General features: G+C 38.5%; 1 protein-coding gene across 4 annotated transcripts in view; it reads left to right on the forward strand.

Moving 5' to 3' along the window:
• MYO6 (myosin VI) overlaps positions 1 to 25,625 on the forward strand; it is a 155,356-nt gene that overhangs the window by 57,124 nt on the left and 72,607 nt on the right. For 3 of the 4 annotated variants that reach the window (XM_054722566.1, XM_054722567.1, XM_054722568.1), the window contains exons 2-6: positions 10,622 to 10,764; positions 15,402 to 15,471; positions 19,362 to 19,435; positions 22,966 to 23,095; positions 25,205 to 25,310. In XM_054722566.1, the coding sequence (XP_054578541.1) occupies positions 10,648 to 10,764; positions 15,402 to 15,471; positions 19,362 to 19,435; positions 22,966 to 23,095; positions 25,205 to 25,310 (497 nt within the window). In that variant the 5' untranslated portion in view covers positions 10,622 to 10,647. Of the gene's footprint in view, positions 1 to 10,621; positions 10,765 to 15,401; positions 15,472 to 19,361; positions 19,436 to 22,965; positions 23,096 to 25,204; positions 25,311 to 25,625 lie in introns of those variants that run through there. The other variant, XM_054722569.1, reaches the window with a different exon arrangement.

Raw genomic sequence — 25,625 nt, forward strand, 5'->3', positions numbered from 1 at the left:
TGAAAATCTAATAAGATCATATAACCAGTTCTCACAATTCATATTGTACATATTTGGAGTAATTTCCTGATATTTTCAAATCATCATATAAAATATTTTTAATATTTAGTAACTATATCATAAAATTATTAATAAAACGTGCTTTTATTTTTACCCTCTTTTTTGTTAGTAAGTTAATCTTCACTATACCATTTAAGTGTTCTGAGGCTATTTCTAAGAATTGAGGAATGGACCTAGCTTAAAACTTCAATCAATACATTGGACTTTCTAAGGTTATATTTGAAAGTACAATACTGTAACTTGTAAAAAATGGTCAGTCATCAGGACCATGGCTGTGATCAACTGGACCTATAACTATTAAAATCAGAAAGAGTGTCATAGTTGGCCTAGATATTTAAAAAAAATGTTTTTATTGATTTTAGAGAGAGGGAAAGGGAGAGGGGTAGAGAGAAACATTGATGGGCTGCCTCCTAGAAGCCCTCTACTGGGGATCGAGCCTGCAACTGGGCGTGTGCCCCGACTGGGAATTGAACCAGTGACCTCCTGGTTTATGGGTTGATGCTCAACCACTGAGCAACCCTGGCCAGGCAACATTTTTCTCTCTGGATTTCTTAGACAGAAAAACATTAGAATTCACTCAATAGCTAAACCTAAAACAGTGGCTGGCACATAGTAGGTATTTAGTTAATATTCATTGAAAACTAAATGAGTGAATATAAAAATTATTTATTAATTAAGTTGAGGTAGTCAGTTTTTAGATCTTGTTATCTTGAGATGTTTTCTTACTTTATTTCTTTGTTGTGACTCTGGACTTAGTGATAGGTGTTGTCTCCCAATTGTTAAAGAATGTTCATTACTGATATAACCAAGATATTCACAATAAAGTTTAATGCTAATGGTTTTTAAAAAATTGATTTGAGAGAGAGAGAGGAAAGGAGAAAGAAACATTGGTTTGTTGTTCCACTTCTTTATCGTTCATTGGTTGATTCTTGTATGTGCCCTGACTGGAGCTTGAACCCACAACTTTGGCATATTGGACAACGCTCTAATCAACTGAGCTGCCCTGCCAGGGCCAGTACTAATGTTTAATGAATGCATGATACAGTATTATATAAATTCAGTAATTCCCATACTTCGTAAACTAGCTGAACGAGATTAACTTGAAAATATTTTCTAGGAAGGCATTTTAAAAGGTAACTTAGTGACTAAAGGGAATCCTGCTGAGATATTTTTGAGAATTTTGGAGCACAGAGAAGTATTTTTTGGATTGAAATGCTCAGTGAAAGGTTGTACTAGGTACACAACAACATCAGCAACAGCCAACTGTTACGTGGTGCCCAGTTCTCTCACAGTGTCTGGACACCAGGGAAGCTAATAGCCTTAGGACACACTGATACAGATGAGAGAAGTTGCCAGTTTAAAGCTTGTGTGCCAAGGGTGCACATAACATTCTTTTGATCAGCAGGGCTAGGGCCTGGCCAGATGAAAGAGTAGTCTTTTTAGAAGGCAAATTTGATACATCTGCATCACTCCCTTACCCCCAACTAGATTTTAAGATCCTGGAGGGCAGGGATTTTTGCCAATCTGTTTACTGCTCTATTCCAAGTGCGTGTTTTCCTATTATAAAGATCCATGAGACCAGACCATGTCTCTATTTGCCCATCATCACATCCCTATCACCTAGCAGTATGTGGTGCATAGTAGATGGCTAAATAAATAAGCCAACAGAATGAATGACCCTGGAAGGCAGTCTTAAGCATTCGTCTTAACTCTTTAATGCTTTTTTTCTATCCTTTTTGGTATCTTATTCCAGATCTTCAGACCAACTCTAAATTACTTTTAGCTAGTGCTCAATTTCTAATACCCTAGCTCAGTGATGGGCAACCTTTTGAGCTTAGTGTGTCAAACTTCGCCAAAAAACTGAGCATAACTCAGGTAGTGTGTCACTTTGAGGAAAAAACATTATTTCGTAAATGTTTCATCCTCAGGAGCAGCAGATGTTTCATCCTCGGCGGCTGCGTGTCATCAGAAATGGCTACGCGTGTCAGTGCTGACACGCGTGTCATAGGTTCGCCATCACTGCCCTAGCTAATAAGATATAAGGCATTATAATTATCACAGGTATAATTTTTAAAGGATAATCTTTGAAGGTAATGGTGACATAACAGGCGATGGCTCTTATTTTGTGGTATGGATCTGCTCTTCCTACTCATAGCACATGGTCATTATTGGAATCGTCACTGGAGTTGCAGAGAAAAAAGAATAATGATGTGTATGTATATTTGTCACTCCAGCCTCTAGTATGTTTGCTTCTTAGAGAACCTCTTGGGGATAATGCTTCTCACCTTTCAACAAGAATAAATGAAAGGTGCCCTGGCTGGTTTGGCTCAGTGGATAGAGCATCAGCCTGGGGGTGGGGGTGGAGTCCCGGGTTCGATTCTGGCCAAGGGCACATGCCCATGTTGTGGGCTTGGTTCCCAGTGGGAGGCATGCAGGAGGCAGCTGATTCTCTCTCATTATTGATGTTTCTATCTCTCCCTCTCTCTTCCTCTCTGAAATCAATAATTATATTTAAACAAAAATAAAAAATATGTTTAAAAATAAATGAAAGGTTAGTATAGTACCTCTGAAAGGCTACAGATTGCCTTTTATATATTACTTAATGATTACTTTTGGGCTTACTGTAAAAATGTCTGTTGTTAAATAAGTACAAAAAACAATAATTTTCCGTTGATCATAGGGTATTATAGAGCACTCCCTCTCTTTTCCTGAATAACTTAAGGAATTTAAAGGTTCCAGTGATTCTTACAGTTCTTTTTTTTACTTTGTATTTCTGCAAAGCATATGTAGTCAGCCTTTCATATGTTTTAAGTACTGCGAGTTGAGACTGTCTTTTAAAAATTCCCTTTACAATATCTTTTTAAGTACTCTTTATATGGAAACATGATTATAGAAAGTGTGAAGGGTAGAATAAGATAAGTTCAGATAAGAATCTAGGCCAGATTCACCTGGTCCCAGGGCAGGAACTGTCTTTGATGGCAGCACTCAATGTGGCTGTCTCCGGGGTCAGACTGCTCCAGTTCAGACTGGTAGTTTGCCTAAGTATAGAGTTCTAAGTTGGAAATCATTTTCCTTCACTATTTAAAAGGCATCAGGTTGACTTCCTGCTTTCAGTATTGCTGAAGCCATTTTGATTCATGATCCTTTGGCTACGACCTGTGTTTTTGTCCTCTTTTTTTCTCTTCCATTTCTAAGGAAATGTGTAGCATCTTCTCTTTATTTCTGGTGTTCTGAAATTTGAAACGGTGTCTTTTTTCCAGTTATTATGTTGAGGACTTATTGGGTATTTTGGCTAGACTCTAGAAAATAATGCCTTTCAGTGCACGTGAATTTTTTTGGGCTGTTTTAAACCATTCTCCCCCCCCCCCCTTTCTCTCTCTTTTTTTTTAAAAATATTTTTATTGATTTCAGAGAGGAAGGGAGAGAGAGAGAGTGAGATAGAAACATCAATGATGAGAGAAAATCATTGATTGGCTGCCTCGTGCATGCCCCCCACTGCAGGGGGGGGGATCTAGTCCACAACTTGGGCATATGCCCTTGGCCGGAACTGAACCCGGGACCCTCCAGTACACAGGCCGACGCTCCGTCCACTGAGCCAAATTGGCCAGGGCCCTTTCTCTCCTTTTAAAAGGACGGGGAAGAATGTCTGCTTTTTCTGGTATTTTGATGCTGAATCTTTTTACTTCTCTCATTTTCATATCTTTTTTCTTCTACTTTTTCTTTCTCCCCCCACCCCCCGCCCCAGCTTTCTCTTTTTTTTTTGTTTTTTTTTTCTGGAAAAAAAAAATGGCCTCCACTTCATTTTCTATACCTTCTAATGAGTATTTTGTTATTATGTTGTTAAAGGAAAATTAGTCTGACACTTGTTAAAATAACAAGAAAGACTTTATTCAGGACTATTGCAAAAGGAGTGTATTAGTCTGCATGGACTGCCTTAACAAAAATACCAAACTTTGGGTGGCTTACACAGAAATTTATTTACTCATAGTTCTGGGGGCTGGAAGTTCGAGATCAGGGTGCCAGCATGGCTGGGTTCTGGTGAGGCTCTCTGGCTTTAGATGGCCACCACCTTGCCGTAAGCTCACATGGCCTTTTCTCAGTGTGAGTGTTTGGGGGTGGGGTGGAGGAAGGGGTGAAGGGGGAGAGAGAGAGATATCTTCTTCTTTTTATAGGGTTACAAATCCTATTGGATTAGGACCTCACCTTTATGATATTTAAACTCAGTTAGCTCCTAAAAGTCATATCTCCAAATATAGTCACATTGAGGGTTAGGGCTTCAACACATGAATTTCAGGGGGATTACAATTTAATCCATAGCAAACACATAAATTCAATCTGTAACGGGGTTATTACAATATAGGAGAGAGATCATGCTCAAATTCAAATACAGCAAAGACAGCTGGGGGATTTATAGCCAATGAGCCAGTGGATACAAAATAATTAGGAGGAAATAGCAAGGGTAGAGGATTCTTGCTGAATGCAAGTCAAAGGTAGGGGGTGAAGAACTTGATCAGCTAGCAAGGCTAGAGGGATTTCTCTACACTGGCTTATTCAGGCCCAGCAAGGACAGGGCAGACGTGGAAGGCCTCGTTGAGACCTAGTCAAGGCGGTTCAGAGGAGCCCAACTAAGGTTGGTCAAGGATAAAGTTTTTGTCAGCACCTCGCAATTTTTGCATGCATGCCTTAGTCGTTTTTAGTGTTTCTCATGCCAGAGACCCTCTGTTTCCTCCAGAGAATAACCTCTAAGCATCTCTTGGGGTGGTGTGGGACAGGGAGTCATTTGCCCAGCAATGTGGAGTGTGTGTGTGTTGGTGTTAGGAAAGCTCTTTCTCAAACAGCTTTCACCTAGTCTTACTTATGTTAGATTTTCTCTTTTGCACCCTTGGTTCCAGAAGTATCTCTATACTGTAGTTCTTATGTCTTTTGAGATTCAGTGGTATAATTTGGGTTGTTTTTCATCTTTCCCATTCCTGGGGATTCACCTCTCTTGGGTTTGCAGTCAGTTGTCTCTCCTCTCAACCATTTGCTTTCCAACTTCCAAAATGTTGTTGTTGTCTCCTCTTTGGTTCTCCCCATCCTTGTGGACTGATGTCTTTTAAGGAATTCCTTTACTGTAGATGAAAGGTTTGAAGAAGAATATTAGATGTGTGCCTTTAAATCTGTTATCTTAGCTGGGAAGTTGCAGCAAATGGTTCTGAGTGGGGAAGCAATTTGAATAGTTCAAGGGAATTTGCCGTTCTTTCTCCACTTTGGGGGCTTTGCTTGCTCTTATTTCCACCCCCATACTTAATTATTCCTCATGACTATTCTGTAATTTCCCTTTGAATTTCAAACTATCACAAGACCATTTTCTTGAACTTTACTGGTGGCTTCAAATAAGGGATGTGGGGAAAGAGGTGTGACTACCATCTATTGGGTGTCATTAAAATAGCGATCTCAATTTTATGTCACTTAATCCTTATAGCAATTCTATAAGGTAAGTGATACTATCACATATGGGTAAGGATGAAGATAAAGATCAGAGAGATTAAGTAACTTGCTTAAGAGCTAGTCAGACAGTGGTGGAGCTTAGTTTCAAGTCTAGGTGTTTGTTTTTTTTTTAAAATATAATTTTATTGATTTTAGAGAGGAAGGGAGAGGGAGAGAGAGATAGAAACATCAATAATGAGAGAGCATCATTGATCAGCTGCCTCCTGCATGCCCCCTACTGGGGATTGAGCCCGCAACCTGGGCATGTGCCTTGACTAGAAATGGAACCGTGACCTCCTGGTTCATAGGTCGACACTCAACCACTGAGCCACCATGGCCTGGCTCAAGCCTAGGTTTTAAGATCTTTCAACTCTTTCTAGTCTACCATGTCCTTTTACTCCTCCCAAACTGTGAACAATTTATCCATGCACTCAGTGAATACTGAGTTGCCTGCTCTGTGCTGGGCCTTGGGGACATTGAGAGTATAACCCGACAATCAATGGGTCCGTGCTGCCTATCACTACCTGAGCCAATTAAGCAGAGACGGGGTTGAATCATATATGAGCGTTTATTCCAATACTGCCGGCAGTAAGGGAGAGCAGCAGGTCATCCACAAAAATCTGCTCTGCAGCCCCCCATAAATCAGCTGCTTATATAGGATAGGACAAAGATTACACAGGGGAATATGGATTATAGGTATGGGAAAGTAGGAGGCTGGGGTGGGACTCCATTGTTTGGGAAACAAGTTTTTAATCTTTCCACGAGAATGGACTGCATTTCAAGGTTGACTCCCAGGTCCCGGGGGCATACAACTCCCAGTCAGGTCAGAATGTCCTTTCTTTAACCAACACAAGACAATCATGGTTAACAGAGCATGATTATTTCCCATAACCATAGCCAGTCCCCAGTGTTCTATTCTTGCCCCTAACAACAGGACTGCCCTGATGGTACACGACTGACATGATCAGATTTACTGTTCAATAGGCTTTCTGGTCATCTGTGCAGAGGCAAGAATAGGAGTAGGCAGCTAAGTTCATTACAGAAGTCCTGGTAAAGGGCTGTCTTGGTTTTGACTAGGATGGCAGAGGAGATAAAGAGAAGTGGGTGGATTTAATATACCGATTGGAGATAAAGCTGACAGGATTGGGGGGGAGGTGGATTTGGAAGGAGCTGGAAGAATTGAGGGTGACTCCAGGTTTAATTTGAACTGAGTGTCTTTACTGATATAAGAAAGAACAGGGTGATGTGGTGAACAGAATAGTAGTGTAATAATAACAATAGTAGTGTAATAATAACGTCTATTAGTTATATCCATTGGGAGATGTCCAGTAGGCAAGTAAACATCTGGAAACTCAGCAGTATTCTGGGTTGGAGAAAAAATTTGGGCATCCCTAACATATAGATGATATTTAAAGCCACGGGACTAGATCTGATTATCCAGGGAAAGTGTGTACATGTTGTAAAATAAGTCTGAAGTAGTGTTACTGATTCATTTCTATAGAGAATCCTCATTTAATTTTTTAACTCGGAATTACACTTACACCTAATAGCATTTGCTGCATGGGAAAAGCAAAGCCCAACATGTAGCCATGGCATGAAGACATTAACCAACAAGCATATTGCAAACATGCCAATAATGAACAGCTTTTGATTGAGCTATATACCAAACACCCTTGACTTTCATGGGAGACTAGAACTGAGAGTATCAACATGGTAAATCCAGATTTAAAAATGCCACGTAAGAGGAGACTTATGGCACACTCAAGAACTCTTCTTTAAGCATAGATAAGTACTAAAAAATTCCCCTTGAGATACTAAAACCAGAGCATCTGGATTCACTCAATAGCTGATTCATTATTACACATTGTCTCATAGAATCCAACCTCATTTAAATTAAATATTTTATACTAGGGCAGTGGTTCTCAACCTTCCTAATGCCGCGACCCATTAATACAGTTCCTCGTGTTGTGGTGACCCCCAACCATAAAATTATCTTCGTTGCTACTTCATAACTGTAATTTTGCTACTGTTAATGAATCCTTATGTAAATATCTGTGTTTTCCGATGGTCTTAGGTGACCCTGCTAGCAGGGTCACCTAAGACCATCGGAAAACACAGATATTTACATTACGATTCATAACAAAATTACAGTTATGAAGTAGCAACGGAAATAATTTTATGGTTGGGGGTCACCACAACATGAGGAAATGTATTAAAGGGTCGCGGCATTAGAAAGGCTGAGAACCACTGTACTAGGGGATCAGTGCACAAATTCATGCACCTTGAAAGGAACTGTGAGCTGTGAGGCTATGGTGGGCACAGGGCGGGTCTCGGCCCTTCCTCCACACCCTCGCCTGGCTTCTCCCGCCACAGCCCCCTATTGCCTCTCTGCTGGCAGCCCCGCTCCCACACGTTGACAGCGCTGGCCCCGCTCGCACCCACTGAAGGCACAGAGCGATTGGGACCAGTGCCAGCAGCAGATGCGAGCGGAGGCTGCTGCCCTGATCACCACTCAGGAGTAGGGGGAGGTGGAGAAGCCCTGAGAGGCAATCGGGGTCGGCAGTAGGTGCGAGAGGTGGCTCCGGCGCCAAGCAATAGGGACTGGCAGTGGGTGCGAGCGGGGCTGGAGCTGGCAGCAGGTGCAAGCGCTAGGCAGAACCACGGCGCACGGAAGCAAAGAATTTTCAGTAACCACTAGAGGCTCACCCCATGACAGCGACTGGCACCCCCTTGGTCTGGCAACCCCGCTTACCTGCTCCACATCCTGCTGCAGCCAACACCTGCCATGTTACGTGTGCGCCCTCTCGTGGTCAGTGCATGTCATAGCAACCGGTTGTTCTGCTGTTCGGTCTATTTGCATGTTCTGCCGTTCGGTCTATTTGCATGTCATAGCAACCGGTTGTTCTGCCGTTCGGTCTATTTGCATGTTTATATATATATATATACTAGAGGCCTGACATTCGTGCATTAGAGGCCTGACATTTGTGTATATATATACTAGGTGCATGACATTTGTGCACTGGGGTGAGGGGGTGTCCCCTCAGCCCCGCCTACACCCTAATTTAGCAGTCCAGAAGCCCTAAGGGGGTGTCTGACTGATGGCTTAAGCTGCAGTCAAACATCCTTAGCGCTGCTGCGGAGGTGGGAGAGGCTCCTGCCACCACGTCTGTGCTCGCCAGCCGTCAGCCCGGCTTGTGGCTGAGCGGCGCTCCCCCTGTGGGAGAGCACTGACCACCAGGGGGCAGCTCCTTTGTTGAGAGTCTGCCCCCTGGTGGTCAATGTGCATAATAGTTGTTGCGCCCTTTGGTTGATTTGCATATTACCCTTTTATTATATATACTAGTGGCCTATTGCAGGAAGACTCCTGCAATAGGGCTTCCTGTTGTGCTCTCCCCCACCCAGCCTGCTTGCCTCCCTTCTCACGCTGCCCCGCCTGCTTGCCTCCCTTCTCCGCCGGCCCCTCCTGCTTGCCTCCCTTCTCCGCCAGCCCTGCCTGCTTGCCTCCCTTCTCCACCGGCCCCTCCTGCTTGCCTCCCTTCTCCCCCGGCCTCGCCTGCTTGCCTCCCTTCTCTGCCGGCCCCGCCTGCTTGCCTCCCTTCTCCCCGGCCCCGCCTGCTTGCCTCCCTTCTCTGCCGGCCCCGCCTGCTTGCCTCCCTTCTCCCCCGGCCCCACCTGCTTGCCTCCCTTCTCTGCCGGCCCCGCCTGCTTGCCTCCCTTCTCCCTCGGCCCCGCCTGCTTGCCTCCCTTCTCTGCTGGCCCCGCCTGCTTGCCTCCCTTCTCCCCGCCCCACCTGCTTGCTTCTCCGCAGCTTCGCTCCCTTCTGCAGTGCTTGGCTTTTTTCTACACTGTCTTGATATGCAAATTAACAGCCATCTTGGTTGGGTTAATTTGCATGCTTGCCATGATTGGCTGGTGGGTGTGGCTTGGGCATAGTGAAGGTGCAGTCAATTTGCATATTACTCTTTTATTAGGTAGGATATGTATAGACGTCCTGGACCCTTTCAGGTACTCTCAAAAGACAGAATTATAAATATTAGTTCTGAGAATGCCAAGTGTGAAAGAAGCTTTATAGGAACACTTGAAAAATTGATCAGAATTCACAATAGGCAAAAACTGGAAACAATCCAAATGTCCATCAACAGGACAGAATGTAAACAATTGTGGCATAGTCGTTCAGTGGGCTAGTCTACACACCAACATGGTTGAATATTAGAAACATTCTTTTGAATGAAAGAAGCAAAACACAAAAGCAAATATCCTATATGATTTCATTTACATAAAGTTTAAGGAAAGGAAAAAAGTAATCTATGATGATAGAAACCAAACCAGTAGATGTCTGTGGGGAATAAGGATTGACCAGAAGGAAGCACAAGGGATATATTGAGTGGGTGTTTGTTAAGTGGATATGTCCATTTGTCAAAACTCATCAACTTTTGTATATTTAGAATTTGTACATTTTACTGTATATAAGTTCTACCTCAGTAAAAAAATAAGAAACCAACAGAAACAGTATGCTGAGTGGTTTGTGAAGATGTGTATAGGGGACACTTGGGTGAGGCATCTCTGTAGTCTCAGATTGTCAGGGAAAGTTTCCAGAGGAAGTAATCTCTCACATCTCTCAAATTTATCCCTTCAAGTCTAAACCAACTTATTGTTCAACTCTTAGCTGACTCGGCATAGTAACATTCATTCCCTAGGATGACTTTAATTTTTTGTGCAATCAGAATTCTTTAGGTCATGAAAGGGAGTGCTTTTATAAATCACACTGGGACAATAGGTAAAACCTGAGGCCGTTGTTCTCTATGTCTGTACTGGTCAAAGTGGAGTACTCTACTGCAATGCAACTGAAGGGAGGAGGTAGCAAAGCAGGTGGTACCTGAGGGTACAACCGTCTCTGCTTGGTCCTTATCTAAAGGTGGATGGGGGAGGGAGAGGCAGTGTGCAGCAAGGTGGGAGGGGCCGTGGATTACCCGTGGGAGGGATAGACATGCGTTTCTATGAATTGTAGTTTACATGTTAATTTTTAAAGAAGATGTATTTGTTTTTTATTTTCAAAGTTATTCATGTTGCTTTATTTGTTCCTTTAAAACAGGACACAGTGGATAGCTCCCTTCAGAAATGGAGGACGGAAAGCCCGTTTGGGCGCCACACCCTACAGATGGATTTCAGATGGGCAACATTGTGGATATTGGCCCTGACAGCTTAACCATTGAACCCTTGAACCAAAAAGGCAAGGTGAGTTTCTCACAAAGATTTCAAAATTTGGTTTCTTTTTATCTAGGTGTCTCCCTTATCAATGAGGTAGATATTCCTAGCACAGTGTGATAGGGGAAATCAGTTTTCTGGTAAGTGAATCTTAGTTTTCTGGTGAGTTATGTGATTAAATCAGAAGTACATACCCTAGGGAAATATTGGTGCCTTAAGATAAAATCAGACAGAAATTCAGTGAGCCTTTCATTATCATTTTTTAAAGGGGAAAAAAGCATGATAAAATATAACATTCTTCTTTATACATATTACTAAATTTATTATATATGTGATATATGCAACATGTTACAAAGCAAAAATATGAAAAGTGACTGGCATTATATTATCAAATTTTGCTTATTGCTTTAGCTCCTAGACAATTCTTTTAGGCTTTTTATTAAATTTATTAACATGGGATTGGAGTAAATGTATTTCTAATAAGTAAAGATATTTAAATCTGAAACATACCAATCTATTGCTGTTTTTGCTCTAATAATAGTTTTTTAAAACAGGAAAGCATACTTTAATTTTGTAAACATGATATCTATTTCCTTTTATGCTTTGACACAGACCAGACAGTATTACAAAATGGGAGTTGGGGAAAAGGTGACTTGGGTCCCTTTCAGTATGTCAGGTCTCTTTTTGTGGGAGATCTTTACAATTTCCAGTTTAATTTAATATTCCTGTTAAAGGTCTTCTGACTAAATTTTGTTGATGCCATTTCTGTTTACTTTTGCTCCGCGAATGTTCATGAATAATTTATATTCTGCTGATACGTGGTTAACTAATGCCATATGACTGCCTTCCTCCTGGGAACCTTAGGAAAACAAGGTGGATCCCTCATGAGTCTTTTCACAGAGAAAACTATTCTGTTACTGTAAACAACCTGGAACCTAAATGCATAATATATAATGTGGCATGTTAGAGGCGGCCAGTTAAAGATACCCTCAGGGAAGCAAAGACAAAGTGTTCCTAAGTTTTCTCTCTTATTAACAAACACTTATTTGTACTTACAATGCAGTATATATTTAAGAAAATGAAAGAGTCAAAACAATAAACTCAATTTATTTTTATTTAAACTTGGAGGGGAGGAAAAACTTTCCTCTATTAATTTGGGCCTAAGAATTAAACTGATGTAAGACAGATTTACAGTAGAAAAACATACAGTTTTTATTAAATTTTCACATGCACAGGGGAGCCTTCACAAGAAGAACTGAAGAAGTGCCCAGAGTGGAAAGCTTTTATCCCTTTTAGACAAAGAAACTATTTGTGAAGATGGGATAAGACAAAGGAGTTTGGGTTAGGGGCAGGAAATTGAGGTTAGGGGCAGTCAAGTGCTTAGGAAGGTAAGGGTTACTATGACAAGGTTTGTTTGTAAAGATTTCTCTTGGCCTCTGTTCCCCTCCTTCTGGTATAGGGAGGGCACTTTGCACATGGGATTTTTATGTCCTATTTTCAGGAATAAAAAGGAGGGTCAGAGTGCCCATTTTGCACCTTCTATTTCTCAAGTGCCTTTAACGCAAAATAATTAATACGCTAAAGTAGCATATTTTGGGGTGACAGAAATTTAGTGAGCCTTTCATTGTCCTTCAAAGTCTTTTTTCATTTCTGTTTAACATATTTATAAGGACGGTAAATCAGAAGGCCAAAATGGAATGAAAAGTACACATGCTAGTTACGTATATTGTTAGTTAGGTATATTCTGTTATATCCGTAGGTGACAACAGTTTAGTTCAAGCATAGAAGAAGTTTGAGTTATGATATCTATGCCTTTTCACATTTTAAATATTTTACGTGCTTTTAACTGTGCCTTATGAGTATTAATCAGGTACACACATTGAACCAATAAAAACACTTAAAATGTAAATTGTAAGCCATGAAAACTGTGGATCTGATAATTCTATAAACTAAAGTTGAAGCTTCTTTTCACAAGCACTTTTTGAGGTATAACAAATTCTCAATAATTGCTTTTAATCTTAATTTCCCTCTACTTCCTGATTGGGGTCTTAATAAATTGTAAAGTATAATCATAATCATGTGGTTAAAAGAGCCACAAGAGAAGCAGTCTTTTGCCTAGGTAATTCATGGTGTGGAGATCATCCACTGTTAAATATTAAGGAATTAAGTCCATAAAGTGATGGCCAAGTCAAGTAGTTAGTTCTATTTGCTGATACAGTACAAGCATAGAAGAGGGAATGATTTAATTCTAGTGGGGAACATGTCTTTGATGATAGCAATGGCTTTTAAAGATTTAAAAAAATCTATTTAAGAAATAGATTTTACATTGCATTAGGTATGTGTAGTGTGTGTGTATATTTATAAGAAATAGATTTTATATGTTAGCAAGTATGTGTACTAGTGTGTATTCATAAATGAAACAATTGGTCAAATGAAACATCCTTACTGCATGTGTGCATTCTGATATTTTCTAATGTTTTTTATTTTGTTAAAAATGCTGTCTTAAATGTCTAAATTGATTTTATGTTCCATATTTGCAGACTTCCCTTCAGGCTAGAGCCTAATATAGATGGCATTTAAGGGTTGATATTTTCCTTCCCCTGTCTACTTTGCTAGTCTTATCTTTTGTTAACCAACAGTTGCCCCCTCATACTCTTGCCATATACTTATTCTTGTGTATTTTTCTCTCTTTCTCGTTCATCCTTTCCCTCCACAGTGTTTATCAAGCCCCCCCCCCTCTGCCACTCCCCCCTCCCCGCCTCCCAGGAACCAGGCTTTGCTGGGTGCTTTTTGTTGTTGTTCACAGTGCTCTTTTTGCCTGGAATGCCACTCTCCATAGCCCCTTGCTTAGCAAATATTTATTTCCAAGACTCTGATTGAGGTCACCTCTTTTATGATAAAAGTTTTCACAGATACCAGATCCCTCTCCTCTTCTCCTCCATGCACTAGAATTTACTGTTGATTACTCCTTCCTGGATGAGTGGTATACATTCTTAGCCTCCTGTAATACTTTATTGGAGATATTTGTTCACTTTTATTTCCCCCTCCCTACTAGGTTGTAATCTTCTCAAGTGCAGGGACAAATTTATTCATTTTGTCATTGGAGCTGATGCAGTCTGATGTGCTGTAGATGTTTATTGCTGGTGATCATTGTGTGCTTTGTTACATGATCTTCTCTAGGTAGGAGAAAAAGCCTTCTTCCTGGGAGAGAAAACAATTGCCTTATGCAAATTTTCTCTTTCTCATTGAGTCCATGGTAAAGGGGAGAAGATGAGGTGGGGTGGCTGGTGATCATTTGGAGGATGAAGGAGGGCTATCTTTCAGGATGCATTACTGGCCATTCAGCCCTTGTCTTAACCTCCCCATCTAGGAACTCTCTGTGCTCCACCTCTCCCCCATTTTCTGACCTCCTGGAGCTTCTTTTATTTCATGTGGCTCCTAACAGGATAGAACCAACTCCTAACAGGATAGGCCTTGCCCCATTGCCACCTTCATACGGGTACATAGGACTATGACATTAGCAGTTTACTTTAGAATGCTTATTTCTGTAGAATCATTATTATAATTTGTAGATTGTTTTATATTACCACTAATATACTTAATGTACATGATGGATTAGGTTCAATATTGTGATCTGTCCTCTAAACCTTTCCACATGTATAACACTAAGAACATGTGACTGGATTCCAAATTATTAACTTCCAGAATATATAGGGCATAATAGTTTTCTAATTTGGGTATGACTAAATTGAGCTACTACCAGCAGCCTGGATTTACTCTGTAAACTATAGCAATAGCCATATCTTATACGAGTGTGTGTGTGTGTGTGTGTGTGTGTGTGTGTGTGTGTGTGTACACATATATGTTTGTAAACCTACAAATATTTTAAAATAATTGAACAATTTTTTTCTTAGAGTTTTATTTGATATTGATGTAAAATTTAACCACAAAAGTAATTATAATTGAGTAATTGTAATTGCTTGAGAAGTATAAAATTATAGATTACTGTTAGAATGGCATGGTTAAAATAATTCTCTTTAGATGTAATTTGAGATCATTTTTCTCTTACAAGATACTATCTTAATTCTAGAATTTCTACCATAATATTTAAGTGACATAACAGATATATACTATTCATGCATACCTATTATTTTATGGACCAAATAGTTCTGGATAATTTTTATATTTGTAGCACATATCTGTATAAGAATTTGTGTCTAATATGTTTTATTCAAACAATAGCATTAATTAAATAATAGTGTGTTCTGTTGGTATATCTGATAGATTAGATAATATTTCCTTTTTAAAAGTAAAATTGCTATAGTATATACAGACATTAGAATTTTTATTTAAGAAGTTGTTAGTAGCATACCCATATAAATTTAATATTAAGATACTTGATATTTTGTCTTAGTCTATATATTAGAGTATAGGCTTTCTAATTGATTTCCCTTATTGATTTCATGGTCTTAGTAATAATAGGTAAGGTTTTTTAGTGAAGTTATTATTCTGTTTTTGGGTTAGTGACTTGTTATATAGTAGGATCTTGTATTATATTTTAATGAAGAGCATATTGTTACCATTATTACAATGTATGCAACCAGTTAAGCTTCTTTATTTTTCTTACTACTTATAAACCTATAATGAACTCTTGTTTTGTTTGTTAGACATTTTTGGCTCTCATAAACCAAGTGTTCCCTGCAGAAGAGGACAGTAAAAAAGATGTGGAAGATAACTGTAAGTATCAAGTTAAAAATAGTTCGCATCCCAGAAAAGAAAATTGTTCCTCCAAAAAAAAAATTAGTGTTTATATTACTAGGTACACGATGCTGGTTCAGAAGAAATGTAGCCCTTTGACATGAAGATTCGTGTGAATGGAGGAGCTCAAAGGCCCTACATTTATTATTGTCTTACATTTGCACTTCGGTGACAAAGTCTCTTGAATGTCTTTTCTAGTGTTGTGTCAGTTGTGTAAATGTAGGGAATAGTGATAATTTACCTTGAAGTCTGTTCTGAAGATCTCTTGAAAATTATTTTGAACCTCTTCTAGAATCAGATGACATTTATAGTAGTATATGTTTAATAATTTGGAGGTTGAATCAAGAGGACCTATTTAATGTCATTGTTTGAAGGAAACAAACATTTTAAAAAATATTGTGTAGTAAGTACTAATTGAAAAATTGATTCCAGAACATTACATTAAAATGAAACATTATTTTGACATAACTATCTTAGTGTGTTTGGTGGAAAAACCTTTATTCAGTGAACAAGCCATGTTAATTCTTGCATTTTCAAGATTAAGTAGTAACCATATTTCATTTTTTATTTGGCAATATTTAAGAGTCATATCCGGTTGCCATGGATTTAATAGTATCTGACATAAAAAACTCTCCATTTAAAAAATAAAGATGAGCCCTAACTGGTTTGGCTCAGTGGATGGAGCGTCGGCCTGTGGACTGAAAGGTCCCGGGTTTGATTCCAGTCAGGGCATGTACCTTGGTTGCGGGCACCATTCCTGGTAGGGGGTGTGCAGGAGGCAGCTGATCAGTGTTTCTCTCTCATCGATGTTTCTGGCTCTCTGTCCCTCTCCCTTCCTCTCTGTAAAAAATCAATAAAATATAAAAAAAAAAAGATGAGAGAAAGGAATCTATTTTGGCCTCACTGAGTTTCTTTGGAGTTCACATTTGAGGGAGCCTGTAAGATCCGCATATGTGAATGGCATTGTGGAGTAGAGTCATGGTAGAGCTGCAGACACAGGGAGAGCCTGAGTTCAGATTCCAACTCGCTAGTAGGAAGCTTTCTGCCTATGGGCAACACATCTCTCCTCTTTCAGCTTCTTATCTGTAAAATGGGAGTAATAATGTGTATGTTGCATGTCTGGGGATGTTATATTTAAAGTTGTTGGCATATTTTTAAACTCTGGTAGCTGTTATTATTAGGTGTAAGAGATTGAGAAAAAAATGTGCTATGCATAAATGTTCTTTGGCTAACCTCTTTACCTTCTTTTATCCAGTCCTTCCAATCCCTTGCCCTCTGACCTCTGTTAGTCTGTTCCCTGTATCCATGCCTCTGGTTTTATTTTGTTCATTAGATTCCACATATTAGTGAGATCATATAGTATTTGTCTTTCTCTGACTGGCTTATTTTGCTTAGCATAATAATCTCCATGTTCACCCATGCTGTCACAACAGGTAAGAATTATTATTATTTTTTCTACAGCCATGTAGTATTCCATTGGGTAAATGTACCACAGCTTTTTTATCCACTCATCTACTGATGGGCACTTGGGCTGTTTCCAGATCTTAGCTATTGTAAAAATTGCTGGTATGAACTTAGGGGTGCATATATTCTTTCTGATTGGTGTTTTGGGATTCTTAGGATATATTCCCAGAAGTAGGATCACTGGGTCCATATCTTTTCTTAATTCAAAGGAAAGCTGCCATTAAAGCTGTTAGGAGGCTCCACCTACTTTTTACTCTGTCTTATTCTGCCATAAATGGCATTAGAAAACAGTGAGCCATGTGTTTTTGGTAAGTGAATTGTCTGCACTGTATGAGTGTAGAAGCATGGACAGTCTGAGATAGGTATAGCAAGAAGCTCTTATTTGACTGAATTGGTTAGGTGTTGAGTTGTATGATAGGCATAATTCATTGTAGGCATATATACAACTCCAATGAGGAACCAAGCAAAGAAGCAAGTGAATTAGGCAGAGTCCTGCTCTCAAAAGATCTGGTTTAGTAGCCAAAACCAGATATATAACATTTCAATTGCATTACTGGCAGTCTGTGGTCAACACCATAAAGAAAGTACAAAGAAGCAAGTAATTCTAAAGATGGTGCTGGTGAGAATGGGGAAATACCATTTGTGAGACAATCTTTGCATTGACCTTAATGAATAGGTAGATTTTTGACACCTGAGATGTAGAGGTGGAGTTCAATGCATGGGTGATATTTGGATTTAATAAATAGTTTAGTCTGTCTGTAAGATCATATTAAAGCAAGCTGTAGAAAATTATATGAAAAGGTTAGCCGAATATGCAGCTTTAACATGGGCCCTGAATACCAGTTTTGAATATGAACTTTGGTAGATGATCGAGACCCACTGATATTTTTTGATGAAGAGAAGTATTTAATTAGGGTACCAGTTTAGTTAATGTGCTGAGCAGTCTGGATTAAGGAGGAGAGAGGCTGAGGCAGTAGACAATTAAGTGGGTGCTATGATTACAAAAGAGGTAATGTGACCTAAACTGGAACTGGGGCAGTGGAAATGGAAAGAAAGAGGAGACATATCTGAGATTTAGATTATGCTAATTTTGAGTGCCTACCATGAGTCTGGTAATGTATTACCTCACACTTTATTGCATGGTATAAAGAATCGGAAACTGGTTTGGAGCAAGAAGGGAGAAAAAAAATAGATTCTAAGTATTGACTAAGGTTTGTAGTCAGGTGGTGCTAATTATAGAAACCAAATGGTTGGGAAGAAGAGTAGTTTTGTCTACTCTAGCATGTGGTGGAAATGTAGAAATGGAGCTCGGAGATTGGAGGGCTGGCTGAGTAGATTAGGCTGGACGAATAAAATATGTCAGAGTGTGTGCATGTGAGTGTGTGTGTGTACATATTTATGTATATTCTGACATATCAGTAGAACAAGCATCAGAAAAACAAGCTTTCTACCCTGATTCTGCTATTAACTAGCTGCATATCCTGGGTTAAGACATATACATATTTTCAGTCTGTGGTTGGGAATTCAAATATGCAGAGAGCTGATGTAAGTTATATCTGGATTTTTAATTGCAAGCGTAGTTAGCATTCCTAACCCCAAGTTGTTCAGTGATCAAGTGTATAATTTCTTCAGGAGTCTTTCTTCGTCTTATCACTTGTGAGGCCTGGCTGAATGATCTAATGGTCCCTTCCCCTTCTAAAATTTTATCTTTTGTGTTTTTCTGTAAAATTCTCAGTGTCAGATTAAATTAGTATCATCACCTTGTTGTGTCACAAGTGTATTAATATCAGTGCTATCTAAAGCCCTACCTTCTTTCCACTTGAATTGGGCACCATTTTTTAACCAGCCTTCATTAATGTGTACTCACCTGGTACTCACTAGATATACTCAGCTGGTTGGAAATTTATTGTTTATAAATATAACTGTAACACATATGTAAACTGGGTATAGTTTATTTATTGATTTATTTTTATTGATTTTTAGAGAGAGGAAGGGGAGAGACAGAGAGAGAGAAACATCTAAGTGAGAGATAAATATCAGTTGGTTGCCTTCCATATGTGCCTCTGCTGGGAATCAATCCCAAAACCTAGGTATATGCCCTGACGGAATCGAACCCGAAACCTTTTGATATACGGGATGATGCTGCAACTCCCTGAGCTACATTGGCCAGGGCTAAATTGGATATATTTTATTTTATTTTATTTTATTTTTTAAGTTATTTATTTTTAAACTGGATATATTTTAAATTGGCCTCTTGGGTTTACATATACCAGGGTTTGAAAACGATGGAATTAAATCTAACAGGTGAATTTTAGTTTGGAACAAAGTAATTTAGATTAAGATAGTGTTGTTTTACTTTATTTTTTTCTTCCAATATCTAATGATATATGCATTTTATGTCTCAGGTTCACTAATGTATTTAAATGAAGCTACACTTCTCCACAATATCAAAGTTCGATACAGTAAAGACAGAATTTATGTAAGTATTTTACCTATTATTTAAGTTTTTGTTGGATAATTATGTTACATCATAGGATGTAAAGCTTGAAATTTTCTAACAGGAAATCGTATTTGATCTGAGCCTGTTGAATAGAGTGAGTTCTATGAGGATAAGGATTCTTTTCTAATTTACTGCTCTAACTCCAGGGCTTACAACATGAATGGTACATAGTAGGCATGTGGTCGATATTTGTGGAATAAAATAATGAATTCAGAGCATCATCTAGTATCTTTCAGATTTAAAAATGTTTAATTTTTATTTAAAAACCACTAATTGGGGTTTTGATTTCTTATTTTTGATATATATCTGTAGATCTGTTTAAAAATTTTTAAAAAAATATATTTTATTGATTTTTTACAGAGAGGAAGGGAGAAGGAGAGGGAGAGGGATAGAGAGTTAGAAACATAGGTGAGAGAAACATTGATCAGTTGCCTCCTGCACACTCCCTACTGTGGTTGTGCCCGCAACCAAGGTACATGCCCTTGACCGGAATTGAACCTGGGACCCTTCAGTCCACAGGCCGACGCTCTATCCACTGAGCCAAACAGGTTAGGGCCTGTTTAAAAATTTTAAAAGTATTTTTATTGATTTCAGAGAGGAAGGGGAGACAGAGAGAGAGAGAGAGAGAGAGAGAGAGAGAGAGAGAGAGAGAGAGAGAGAGAGAGAGAAGCAAGCATCAGTGATGAGAGAATCATTGATCGGCTGCCTCCTGCACGCTCCACACTGGGGATCTAGCCCGCGACCCAGGCATGTGCCCTGACTGGGAATTGAACTGCTACCTCCTGGTTCATAGATTGACACTCAAGCACTGAGCCACGCTGGTCAGGCTAGATTTGTTTAATTAATTCACTTTTCACATTGTTCTGCAAAGAATTCAAGGCATCCTATAAAAAATGTATATTGAAATGAAAAGCTTGGATGACAAAAAATGTAAATTACACTAAAGGCAGTACCTGAGGAAATAATCAAGAACACTGAAATGCTGCCCACACAGCCTAAAAAGTTGTAGTATACCATTAAATCCTAAATAGATACCTACCTTAAAAATCTAGAATATTAAGAAATGAAAGAGAATGCTTTTAATGTAAATAGATTTGCACCAAATTATTCATATTGATAATGAACTAGTATGTTTTAATTATAATTACTCATTGTGCACATTAAAGGTTTTATTCTAATATGACCTAGTTGTGGATTCCTTTGTTGGCTGGAGATAAATTACCTACTGTAGTTCTCCTGTTATAAAGATGGGACTCTTCATTATTTTTGAACGAAGAACACACATGGCTTCTTTGACTCCTCCTAGATCAAATGACAGTCTTAATCTTTTATAACACTATCAATTTGCCTAATTGTACTTACTTAATTCTGACTAAATTACCTTTAGTCTTTGCCATCTGTCCAAGTAGTGACAGCTGGGAAATAGAAATAACCTAGTCTTTCCCAAAGGAGTTTATTTGCCATCTTTCAGTTCTACATAGCACAGTTTTAAGCCTTCACTCTCCTCCTTTATTTTTTTCAATATCAACTAAATAAAGGGTATACTTAGATTGATATATGGCTATTCTTGAGGAGAAATATATTTAGGAGCAAAAGTCACTCAGTCAGCAGACTGCTGTTGAGCACCTGATGTGTGCTAAATGCTGTTTTAAGTATCAAAATAATACAAACTTTTAAAATTTGTTAAAGCAGTTTAACAAAAGTTGACTGAATATAACCAGGAAACATCATCTTTCAGATAGAATTGGCCACTATTTTTTGTGTGTCTTATATTATTTGGTGGTGGTAGACCAATCTTACATATTTAAACAAATTTTGATTGATGTCTCTTAAAGTTAGGAAACTTTTATAGCTTTACAGAATCATCATACTTCTTAAAAATTGAGATATTTTGTTTTTATTTGGGATGTCTATACTACAGCTTAATACCCATAGGATTCTGATTGGTCTTTTAATGCTTTCTGTGTTGCAGTGATACTATACATGACTATTAATAACTGAAGGTTTACATGCAGCATTAATTGTATTTAAAAATTAGTTCTCTTTTTTTGCACATTGAGTTTAGTTGGCTTACAGATTTTTGCTGGATTGCATGGTTGATAAAAAAATTATCTGTTTGTGAAATTTAAGTTTTTATTTCTCATTTATAATGTTTATATCCCTCTGGAGAATTTTAGGTTTATTCCTAGCTTTTTGACCCTCTGTTCATAAGATATGTATGCAGGTGGGCAAATGACCTCTGTTAGGTAGTGGCTTTTGGCTTCATCAGCTCTTGTTTAGAGAACCAGTATTTCCAAAGTTAACCAAAGCCAAGAGTGGTATGTTTTTTCCTAGCCAATTATGCCTTTTAGTTATAAAGCCATTAAAAATTAGCAACATATAAATATAGTTATTACACTATAATATATGTAAGAGAAAGAAGCAGTTTGGAATAAGAGCTTAAATTTGATATTTTTATATTTCTCATCAACCAGAAGTATCACTATTCTCTCTTAGACTTGAATATAACAATAGCTAACTCACTTTAACATTTGCATTGGTTACTAAAATCTCTGTTATTTTCCTTTTGTCTTCCATAGAAATACAATTATCTGGAATTTCTTATTTTTTACCCCGCTCCAGGAAACATTTTTGGGAACAGTCACTGAATTTGAGATTAGTAGTCTGAGAGTTCAGGGTTTCCGCATCATTTCCCTTCCACAACTAGACGTCGAGAAGAGAAAAATATGGTTCTGCCTGTCCCAGTTTGACCAGTAAACCACAACTAATTGTCAAACCACAAGTCTCTTTCTGCCCGCAGGGGATTTTATAAATCCTATTGGTGCATTTTTTTGGCCTTTTAAAGCCACAGTTATGTTCCAAATTCAAAAGCAAGCTTAAATTGTTCATTAAATATTTAGCCCGGCAATATTTTAGGTAATGGTTAGCATATGTTGTTTTGCAAAATCTGGGACCAAGTGATCACCACAGAGCTAAATCAATTCTTGTCATTCAGTGATGGGAATAGGCCTAGAGGATCCTACGAGCTGTATTAAACTCTTCAGTAATAGGGTGAATAAAATAGTCCGGGTGAGGAATATTAATGACCAAAACTCGGGCTGTAGGAATCGAACTGGGAGAGTAGATTTCATAAGAAGAGTCAACAGAAGAAGGCTGAGCCTGAGGCTTAGAGACTCAGCTCTCTGTCTGTGATGACTTGGTAGTGATACCATCAACCTGGAGAGCACATGGGAGGAGACTGTTTTCTTTGAGGCAAAAGGAAGTCAAGAGAAATAATCTTGATTTTGGATGTGCTGAGTTTGAGATGAGAAGATACATTTACTAGTATTGAGCATTAGAGAAATATGGGTCCTGTAGAGATCAGGGAATGTGTAGGGGTAGAAATGCAGATTTGGGAGTATAGCGAATTGAGGGTACTTATTTGCTGTATTTTCTCCCCTATGAGCCTTGTTTAGTTTTAAATGAAAATAGTAATTGGAAAATTCTGTATTTATGCTTTTCCTATTTAGACATATGTCGCCAACATTCTGATTGCAGTGAACCCCTACTTTGACATACCTAAAATATATTCTTCAGAAACAATAAAGTCTTATCAAGGAAAATCTCTTGGGACAATGCCACCTCATGTCTTTGCAATTGGTAAGTAATTTCAGTGCATCTTAGTTTTTATTTTTTCTTACATTGTATAAATGTACACAGTTTTTTAATGGATTAACAGAAGATATCATGAATTTAATATGTATTTTGGAGCGCCTGTATGCATTTTGAATATATCACCATTGTTAGGAGCACGCAGTTTACACAGGGTGGGGAAGAATACTTCATAACCAAACCATGGGGCAGTTTATATCATTATCTTTGTTAAGTGCCGGTGTCCTCTTTAAGTGTGTCCAGCCTTTAAAAGTAGGACATAATAAAAGCTGACCTCAGGGGTTCACTGCAACCTTTGTGACTCCTCAACACTTCAGTTTCAGGTTACAAGTGTCCTCCTTTACAGCTTGGAGGCCTAGGCCTTCTGCTCTTCCCCAGGACATCACTTGTGAGCATGTTGCTTGGGCTGGACCTGAGCTGTAAGAGCAGATGTCTGCCAGGCCTCACTTGACATCAGCGTTTTTTAAAGTTGAAAGGACTAAAAATGGTGTATGCTTCATATCTCTGGGGAATCTGTATGGGAAGACAGCAGTATCTGTCTTTGCCTTTCTCAGGCGTTTTTTCATCTTAAAGCGCTCCAGTTCTAAGGAACGGAGAGATGGAGTTATTTGACCCATAGTTGGTAGCTGCAAGTACAGAGATGTTAGCTAACCCTTTGGATCCAGACATAACGAGCAGTTACTTAACTGATGATATATTTTGGTTCTGATTCTTAGTGCAGCTGTTTCTCTTTGGGCTTGCACTTCATGCCTGTATTTTGGCATAACTAGGCCTCATGAACTTCCAGATTTGGCTGACTTGTGTGCTGTGTACGATTAGGAGACGGAATATGTCAGCCAAGTCCAGTGCAATGGCAGATTGACTTTGATTCTAAGATGCTTTAATGGGCATTGGTATGTTTTCTGTCAGCTACCAAAATGGTGCAAAATCCTTAGAACCTGAATGTGAGCAAGTTCCTTGCTGGAGAGAAGTTACATGTTTAAAATGTAAATAACCTGGCTTTTATTTTTAGTTGTTTACTGTTAAAGAATGTATTTACAAGGACTCCACAAAAGTGGGTGGAGCAGATTGCTGAAAAATTGGTCAAAAGGATGGGTATACTCTTGGATGTAGTTTGCATTTGGTCCTTAGAGTAAAAGTTACTAGTAAAGCCTGCTTCATTGGTAAGGATAGCAATATTTTAATTTGAGACCATTTTAACAGAATTAAATCATGCTCAACTTATATATGTCTAGTCTTACAATTTGAGATACTTTATAGTATAAATAGTTGGAGTATAATGAAGATAGTTAAAAATTATATATATAAACAGTTGCAAATGTGAACAAATTAAAGCAGTTAATTCTGCCTATTTTTGAAATGCTGATAAATTTTACAAGATGTTTAAATTGAGTAATAATATTACAGAAAAAACACAGATTTATTTTGCAATTATGTATTTTTTTCTCCAGAAGAATTTTTCGTTGCCAGATTTTTTTTCCAGAGCTCATAATTGATAGCTCATTAACGTCTTATTTTTCTCTGAGGACTTCATTAGTTATTCATAGTGAGAATTTTTAATCTCTGCAGGTCTTCTCTGATACTGGGAAGAACTGAGCCACAGCTCATAATATGGAGACATTCTAGTACAAACATAAGAGTTGTTTATTTGGCTTCCACATTACTTAGCTGTCAGAATCATAAGCTGCCAGACCATTTAAAGTAAATACTTTAGAGATATTTTGAATACTTTTGAATGCTTTTAAAAAAATATTTTTATTTATTTCAGAGAGGAAGGAAGAGGGCGAGAGAGAGAAACATCAATGAGGAGAGAGAATCATTGATTGGCTGCCTCCTGCATGCCCCCCACTGGGGATTGAGCCCACAACCCGGGCATGTGCCCTTGACCAGAATCAAACCTGGGACCCTTTAGTCCACAGGCTGACGCTCTATCCACTGAGCCAAACCAGCTAGGGCTGAATGCTTTTATTTAATTATAAGCATACATTTATAATTTCTTTAGGAGCAATTTCTCTTTGGTAGTAAATGAATTTTCTGTCATCTAATAAATCTGTATTTGATGAACTGTTCATCATTAATGTGTTATTTTGACTCCAGCTGATAAGGCTTTTCGAGACATGAAGGTGCTCAAGATGAGTCAGTCTATCATTGTATCTGGAGAATCTGGAGCTGGCAAAACGGAAAATACAAAATTTGTTCTAAGGTGAGAAATATTGAACTAACGTAGAATAAAATTTGAACAGGTTGATTTTTTTATTGTGATAAAAATGTATAGCAAAATTTACCATCTCAACCATTTCTAAGTGTACAGTTCAGTAATATTCAATATATTCACATTGTTTTTCAGTCACTTTCCAGAACTTTTCATCTTGCAACACTGAAACTCTGTATCCATTACACAATTCCCCATTTTCCTCTAGCTCAGCCCTTGGTAACCACCCTAATATTTTCTGCTTCTGTGATTTTTGACTACTCTAGATACCTCTCATATAGGTAAATCATACTGTGTTTGTCTTTC

The sequence above is a fragment of the Eptesicus fuscus genome, chromosome 10 (genome assembly GCF_027574615.1).
Source record: "Eptesicus fuscus isolate TK198812 chromosome 10, DD_ASM_mEF_20220401, whole genome shotgun sequence".
Classification (NCBI taxonomy): domain Eukaryota; kingdom Metazoa; phylum Chordata; class Mammalia; order Chiroptera; family Vespertilionidae; genus Eptesicus; species Eptesicus fuscus.